This window comes from Borostomias antarcticus (assembly GCF_949987555.1).
Source record: "Borostomias antarcticus genome assembly, chromosome: 2".
In the NCBI taxonomy this organism is placed as follows: domain Eukaryota; kingdom Metazoa; phylum Chordata; class Actinopteri; order Stomiiformes; family Stomiidae; genus Borostomias; species Borostomias antarcticus.
The window spans coordinates 24,239,286-24,248,194 of record NC_140235.1 but is presented as its reverse complement, the minus strand read 5'-3'; the positions used below and the strand labels follow the sequence as shown (position 1 = coordinate 24,248,194).

General features: G+C 42.2%; 1 protein-coding gene across 1 annotated transcript in view; it reads right to left on the bottom strand.

Annotated features, from left to right (window-relative positions):
- Positions 1-8,576: 8,576 nt before the first annotated feature.
- The window catches only part of cUnh11orf65 (chromosome Un C11orf65 homolog), a gene marked incomplete at both ends in the record, with an annotated part of 4,544 nt that continues 4,211 nt past the window's right edge, over positions 8,577-8,909 (bottom strand). Inside the window, one exon of the mRNA XM_084453901.1 lies at positions 8,577-8,749. Coding sequence (XP_084310027.1) covers positions 8,577-8,749 — 173 coding nt within the window. The remainder of the gene's footprint in view (positions 8,750-8,909) is intronic.

Below are 8,909 nucleotides of genomic sequence, written 5' to 3'. Positions count from 1 at the left end.
TGACTGCGCCTCTAATCGCACACACTGGAACCTACATTAAACATTCAGAGACGCACACATGGAAGCTATGTTCCATAGGACATCACATGCGATTATTCACAAGAGTGAATGAACTTTGAAATAATCTGAAAAATATCATATTTGTTTACAAGAGTTACAATGGTTGAAACATGAGTTGATAAATAAGTTTGGGTTTTTCCTCTAAATTGACCAAGAGGTTTTTTGCCTTTCTTACACTGGTAACCATTTATTTTTTTTGCCTTGTTAAATCAAGTTTTTTGGTGAATGGTTGTCCACTCTTAGACTATAAATAGTATATAATCATGTCATTTTTTTATTTTTTTTTGCTCCACCTAGTGGAGAGATTATTTCCTTTCCACATGTATAGCATAGCTGACTGTTTACACTGTGTTTGGATTTTATATTTTATTTTTGTGTACCTGTTCAGGCACAAATGGGGGATTGTCCAGGAATTTACATCCAAACACCTTAAACCTTTGTCCTCAAGTCCCCTGCAACCCCTAGTTTCAATCTCCCTTTGTAATTGTAAACACCAACTCTCCCCCTTTTGTAATTGTAAACACCCCCTCTGCCTAGCTCTTCCTCATCTCTTTGTTTAAGTCAGAAGGGCCACACCTTCGTCTTCAGACCTTTGTTTTCTTTGTTTGTCACATGTCTGTACTCTTGGCCACGCCTGCCATTTCACATGACGTGCAATGAGTTAGCCAATCACATCCTAGAAGGACTTTACCTGTGTTTTGACTGCATATAAGCCAGAGCAGAAGAGGCTGAATTCACTTCTCTGACGAAACCACCTTTGTTGAGTTGTTCAGGAAGTCCTTGCGCACGTATTGTTTTTCACAATAAACCAGACTTAACCTTTTGAACGTATCTTGGTAAATCTTTTGACTAGACCAGTTTAAAATACCATCACAACCCCAACACCGCAAACTCCATCTTTCAGCTGGTCCTCCCTACAGCCTTGAAAGAGGTGTGGCAGAATTGTCACGATCGGTCTGGCCACACGGATGTAGGAAAGACTTTAGCTCTCATCCGCTGCCCACAAGTGTTGAGTATTAGACCAGCCTACTTTTCTTGTTTTATTGAGCTGAATTATTTTCATAGTTCAACAGTGGTTGAAGTTTGCAGTGGTTATAAAGTTTGCTGTGTTTACCAAGTTTGCAGTGTTCATAAGTGTGCAGTGGAGTTGCAGTCTGACAAACATATCTCTAAAGCCTTCAAAACATCAGTCGTATTCGCTTCATCTTTCGTGTGGTCAGCTTGGCCCTCACAACGCTGCTTGCAGCTTTAATTTAAAATATTTTTAACTTTAAACTTCTTAAATTAAAAAAAATATCTTTACATGTGTCTGAAATCCAAACAGTAGAATGCCTGAGTAGGCATTAGTATGTTTATTCTGCATCATCTGGGGCTTTAACTCACAATAGACACCAAGGGAAGGTCATGTTGAGCAAAGTGAGAAGCTGGCAGTTTGGCCTTCACTTGATCTAAAACTTATCAAACAACTTAAATCGTATGAGGCATTTGGCAGACTTCGTGTATCATCTTCATGAGAAACAAAACTGGCTGGGGTTTGAAATGTTTTTTGGCTGTCTTCCTAATTGCAGAGTAAGTGCAGCTGTGCTTAATCAGTGGCCAATCAATCAATTTGGCCAGATGTAATCCTAGGCGCGGGTTCGGTAGGGTTGTCAACAGCAACGTCTGATTGGTGGAGCTCACACTGTTGCATAGGATTGTGGGTAGGTTTTTTTTTTTTTTCATATGAGAGCAATAGTTTGAGGGGGATGGGATGAGGACAGAATTCAAAATACTGTATAATTCTGAAAAATGTAAACTATACTACATCTACCATGTCAGTGAAATGGCATTTTTTCATGAACATTGGAGATATTGCAGTGAATGAGGAGAGCATGGCTTCAGATCTAACAAAAAAAAGAGAAATGTCACAGCTTTTTTATACCATAGGAATGTGAGACTGTACTGAGCATAGATTTGCTGACAATTGATTGAACACAGGTGGGATTGATTAGCAGACAAGACTGGTCAGATGAAGAGATGCAAACAAGATGAACAGTTACAGTACCTGCTACAAATTAGGAATCAGCTGGCCTGATCTAGCTTGAAGCTGTACTAAGCATTTATTAACTAGAGGGTGGCAAACTAGCATTTTAAAAATACATCAAATAAAATATACTGGGATACTCCCTTAAAAACTGTGCATAAAGCCAACAGCCAAGTTAAATGAAACTATGGGGAAGTGTGCATGAGGTAGGAGGAAGATGAGACAAATGACAAATACACGAGTCTTGTCAGCAGAACTGCCTCCATCACCCTGGGCATGAAGTCACAAAGGTACACCAAGGGCAAGTCTAACAAGTTTCCACAAAATGTTAAAGGCCCCACGAGAGCTTAAAGGCACCACGAGGGGTAAAAAACTAAACCCAAAGACCAAACAATAAAACCAAGGTACCCACTCAACAAGTGGAGAACAAAAGACAAACTACTGTACTACTGTAACTTACAAGATGGCACAGGAAACCACACAGCTACAGCAAATAATGAAGACAAAGAACTGAACTGGGAGAGCTATATGTAAGCTATACTATATATACACAGACTAACAACACAGCTGAAAACCAATCAAACAATCAGTGGCACAGGTGTCCTCTCAATCAGAGTAAATTTAGCCAGTTGTAGTCCTAGTCCTATTGGGGCGGGATTGCCAACAACAAAGTCTCTGATTGGTGGAGACATTGCGGTTGCACTATAGGATTGTGAGTAGTGTATTTTTTCCTGTATGAACAGTAGTAGTTTGAGGGGACAAAATTAGGAAAGACTTCAAAATACTGTCATAGATTCAGTTTTTGAGATAAAATTCGGAAAAATGTCACACTGCATCTACTATGCTATGAAAAGGTAGACTTTTTTCATGAACATTGGAGATTTTGCTGTAGCGAGTATTTGCTGTATCTGCATACAGTACTGTTTACAGTAAAACATTTTGATGCGCTGTGGGCTCCATTTTTGATATTTCACAAATCTGTGAAGATTGTTTAGAGGACAGTCAGAAGATGTAGTATAGCAATTGGGGTGTCAATTGACCAAAAAATTTGGAAAGAGTAGCATTTGATAGGTCTTACAGTTTTAAACTTAAGACGGTTAGCGCCACCATCAGGACTATGGGCCCACAATTCCAGTTGAGGACTTCTGGCATAGGACTGGACCTACTGTATGTGCAAAGTTTGGTGATTTTTTCATGAATGAGAAGTCAGACTTCCTAGGAAGAAGAAGAAGAAGAAGAAGATTCCGAATATTGGGAAATACAAGAGGGGCCGGCAGCTGAGGCTGCCTGTCCCCTAATAAATGGTTCTGTCACATCTACACAGACTACTGGCTGAGATGCTGTCAGGAGCCTGGAGCTGTCACACTCCCATCATGTGACTCTCTTTTGCACTCTCTTTGTCTCTCTCTCTCTCCTCTCTGTCTCTCTCTCTCTCTCACACACACACAAACTCACTAGCTTACAAACAGTCCATTTTCTTTCTCTCACACACACACACACACACACACTGTCTCTCTCTCTCTCTCTCTCTCTCTCGTACACACATGATCTCTCCTTTACCCCCTCATTCTCTATCATCCATCTTTCAGTCAATAACATAGGATGTCTTCCCGTTGCCCCGGACGACTCTCTTTGATGCTGCCATCACCCATCACTAAGATGTGTTCTACCATCTGTGACAGCCTGCTAACCTCCTCTCTCTCTCTCTCTCTCTCTCTCTCTCTCTCTCTCTCTCTCTCTCTCTCTCTTTCTCTCTCTTTGTCTGTCACTCCTCTCTCTCTCCCTCTGTCCCTCACTCTCTGTCTCTCCTCTCCCTTTCTCCTCTCTTACAGTAATACTGAATGATAGACAGTCACGTTTGAAGGGATTCTAGAACCTTCCCCCCAGCCAAAGCTGCTCTCTCTCTCTCTCAAGGATTCGGCTTTAAAGAGAAAATCATGTTGTCAACTGACACGCTGAAAAGAACAGTTTAATCTTTGCAGAGAAACCAACTATATGGACTCTCTCCATCTCTCTCTCTTTGTCTCTTGCTCTCTCTCTCTCTTTATCTGTCTCCTTCTTCCTTTCCCTCTCTCTCCATCTCTTCCAAACCTAGCCTTGGACGTATATTAAGACACATTCATATCTAAGTCCTGAGCTCATTGTGTAATACTCTGCTGAAAACTACTGCTGGAGTTATGAAGAGGTGGCTCATTTTGACCGTCATCCCCTCCCTCTGTGGATGTCATCCATCAAAGGCTTTCATTCAGACGTCTTATTAGAGTTACTACCTTATCACCCACCCGCCCGGGCTGACCCAGCTAGCTGCGTTAATCTGCCTCCACGGGGAGGCAGCTTATTACGGGGACTAAAATCGGATGCAGCCCCCTATGGGGCGACCCCAATAATGGAGAGAACAGGAGCACGCTGGAGGGGGCTGATGAGAGTTCAGGAGGGAGATAGAGTAGAGTGGAAAAAAAAGAGAGACATAGCAGGAGAGAGAGGGAGAGTGTGTGTGTGTGTGTGTGTGTGTGTGTGTGTGTGTGTGTGTGTGTGTGTGTGTGTGTGTGTGTGTGTGTGTGTGTGTGTGTGTGTGTGTGTGTGTGTGTGTGATGAGAGAGAGGAGAGAGCGAGGGATGGAGAGATAGAGGGAGAGACTCAGAGAGAGGGATGGAGCTGTTGTATGTAGGACGAGATGAGGCAGGGTCACCCAGATCCAGACACAGGGTCTACAGTGAAGGGTCTGATTCGAGTATTGATTTGGATCAGTGAAAAGGCACAGTATAAACCAAGCCATCACATAATGTATAGGCCTACATGAGTTAAAGTTATACAGTGTAAATATGTAAGTAGAAGTATTGATTAACAGATATTGGCTAGTGATTAACAGATTTGGCAGGGGAACCATAGATGCGTGATGATTTTGAGAATCATCAGATGAGAATTACACTAATCAGCTCAGTGTGTAGGTTATTCATCGCTGGTCTCAGAAAACACTCCCATCAGGACTGCTCTCATGTGACTATGAATGAGAAAAACAGTCTTATTTACCTTTCAAATCCCCATTAATAGGATACACACTCATAATATCAACACTCATGCAATTGATCATTTACTCACAAATAACGGATCATCATGGACCTACATGGATAACATGTGTTACATTAAAGGTTCTCAGGTCTAGTGCATGCATACTCTTATTTATGATTTATTTGCAGTTTAGTCATTGATTTAGGGTATTGATGAGTGGTTGATGAGTGTTATTTCTATGGGGAGTAAATGAATTGCTGAAGCTCAGGTGACTGCTGTGCTTCGTCATCGTTGTGCCAAATGAAAGACTCTTGCCCCCTCTAGTGTCGCACTAAAGTAAAATATGAACGGGAAAGACACAGGCCTAGGAACGGGTATTAGGCCTACCGGGAAAAAAGGCTGTTCGCGTTGCAGTAAATAAACCACATTAAGCTTCATTTCGATCTTCGAAACGCATATCCTGTGTTCCAACAATATGGCATGTATCTCTTAAATACAAATTTCTACTCGCTGAATTACAGATGGGGGTATAGCTCAGTGGTAGAGCATTTGACTGCAGATCAAGAGGTCCCCGGTTCAAATCCGGGTGCCCCCTCACTTTTTTCCCATGTAATTGTTGACATCAAAAGAGTCATACATTTAACTATATGTTATTTACAGAGCAATTTCCCCGTTTATCTGAAAAACTATGGTTAGAATGATTCACTTATATATATATATGCCCATCATCACAGAATTCAGTGGGTAACTCTTACTCCACTTCTAACAGCTTCTTCAGTCCATTGTTGCTTTCTTCAGGAAATTCTTAGAATCAAAATTCAGTACATTTTCACATATCAGTTTATTATGAACATAATATCACAAAACATCACATTTAATATCACAAACATCAAATGTTTGGTGCATTACACTTCTGTATTGCTCTCCATATTAGACATGGACTGCACTACTTTTGTACATTGTTCTTCTCTCTGAGCTTATCCTTTTCTTGTTTTTGCACTAGCATTTTGTACTGACTTGGAGAGGGTCGATGTCAGAACCGCGTAGTCTGACTACATTCCAGAAGGGTCTGTCCTGGGTCCTCTCCTTTTTTCCCTCTACACTACATCTCTGGGCTCTGTCATTCGCTCGCATGGCTTCTCCTATCACTGCTATGCCGATGACACCCATCTGGTCCTGTCCATTTCCCCCTTCTGATACACAAGTGGAGGCATGCATGGCTGGGTGCTTGGCTGACATCTCGGAGTGGATGACAACACATCACCTCAAGCTCAATCTGGACTACTGAGCTGCTGTTCCTCCCGGGGAAGGGCTGCCTGCACTGGGACCTGGCCATCACTATTGAAAACACAGTGATGATGCCGACTTGGACTGCGAGTCTTTCTTCTAAATCCTTAGAAACTGGATTAATACCAAACAACCTTAAAATTGCGAATAAAGTTGTTCCCGTGTTTAGATTTGGCGACTGTATACAGTCTGTTATATACATATATCTATATATCTTAACTATAGTCTATTTAGCAATTACTGCCCTATTTCTGTTCTACCATGTCATCAAAAGGTCTTGGAGAAGTTATTTTACAATAGAATGATGAAACATCTGCAGGAATGGAACATTTTGTATAGGGGCGAGGGAGCTCTCCCTGTTCAATGCATTTGATTCACACGCCCCTATTGGACAGGTGCACATCTCCCACCTCATTGGATAAAATTGAAACGTCTGTCCCACCAGTTTAAAAAATAAATAAATATATATATATATATATATATATATATATATATATATATATATATATATATATATATATATAGCCTATATGTAGGTTTTTTTTTAACGCCCGCCCAATGCTAATTTTTCCAGCCCAACTGCCCAATGCTATTTTTTCCGGCCAAACGTGATCAAAAGAAGCCCAATTGGGCGTAAACCCGCCCAATCTGGCAACACTGGCCACTTGGCTCGTACCACCCTATTAATACATCCATGGTACCATCTCAAATTTCTAGCGGCTCACACCGCGTCATTATATGTCGCACATATTTGATTGGTTGAAAAAAAAAAGTGGTTCACGGCTCATGAAGTATAAATTAGGCTTAAGTGTCAAATCACCTGAAAGGAGAAGAAATAAATGATAAAGGGTTGAAGAGCTGGCTGCTGCTTGGAATCATTTAATGACAGCCCAAGGCAGCTACTGTATATATATATGGGGAGCACAGACCACACTAGTCGCGTGACGAACTCGCCAGCCCCGATCAACCTAGAACTAGAAGTGACTTTTTCAGCCTACTACACACACACACACACCTTTTAATGTCTTATTCTTTTTGTTTTATTTTATTTTTTTGTGCTGTTTTATTCAGTCATTTATTTTACTAATGATTATGTACCAATGATTTAAAGGTGACATACATTTTATAAGGGATCATATTATTTGGGATTTTCTAGATGTTCACCTGCACCTACACAATCTCTTTACTTTCTGTTATTGTTGTTCTGTTATACAAAAGTGCAAATAAATACATATACAAATCAAAAAATGTAAAAGGAACAGCCCCCTCCACCTCCAGGCCATGATCAAACCCTACACCCCCTCCCGACCGCTACACTCTGCTCCCTCCAGGCCATGGTCAAACCCTATACCCCCTCCCGACCGCTACACTCTGCTCCCTCCAGGCCATGGTCAAACCCTATACCCCCTCCCGACCGCTACACTCTGCTCCCTCCAGGCCATGGTCAAACCCTATACCCCCTCCCGACCGCTACACTCTGCCCCCTCCGGGCGACTGGTTGCCCCGTCACTCTGAAGCCCCTGCAGTCGATGGACACGGTCACGGCTCTTCTCTGTCCTGGCCCCACTGTGGTGGAATGAACTGCCCACTGACGTCAGGATAGCAGAGTCGCTGGCCATCTTTTGTCGCAGGCTCAAAACTTCTCTCTCCAAGAAGTACTACAACGATCCACGCTCTTAAGCATCCATTGTATTTGAGATTGCTATTCTTGCACTTTGCCTTCAGCACTAGATTATGCTCTTAGTCACTTGTTTTAGATAGGAGATGCACTTGTGAGTTCTGGCAAGTAGTAGTACAATGGCTTTTCCTATCTTTAATATAATGACTGTTAGTCGCTTTGGATAAAAGTTTGCTAAATGGCTGTAATGTAATGTAATGTACTCGCCCTTGGCACAGTCCTGTCTTTGTCTTGTCTTGTCCCTGCACCCTGCCCAATGTTGTCTCAATGTTATGCACCACGTCCGAAAGCAAATTCCTAGTATGTAGAAAAACTACAATGACAATGAACGGATTCTGATTCTGATATTCAGTCAGCCGTCTGTGAAACAGTCAGTCAGTCAGCCAACCAGTTAGTCAGTCTGCAAAGTCAGTCAGTCAGTGAGTGAGCCAATCACCCAGCCAGTCAGTCAAACAGCCAGTACAGTATGTTAGTCAGCCAGCCAGTAAGCAAACAAGCCAGTCAGAAGTTGTGTATTTATTAAGACATCTGATTGGCTATGGCGGTCATGCCCCAGCCTGAGATGTTGGGCTTGGTGTGTTCTGATTGGAAGAGGCTGGAGACCATGGGGTGGAGCATGCTGACCTGACCGTCCTCCTGACCCAATCCTGACGACCTGTACTGGGCTAGCTTTGACTCTGTATCCCCCTTGTCTACAGATAGAGAGAGGGGATGGAAGAGAGAGAGAAGAGGGAAGGAGAGCGAGAGAGAGAGAGAGATGGAGAGAGAAAGAGAGAGAGAGAGGAAAAGTGAGACAGGATGATAATTTATTATTGCACCATTTGACCAGTAGGTGGTGGTATTACACTTTAA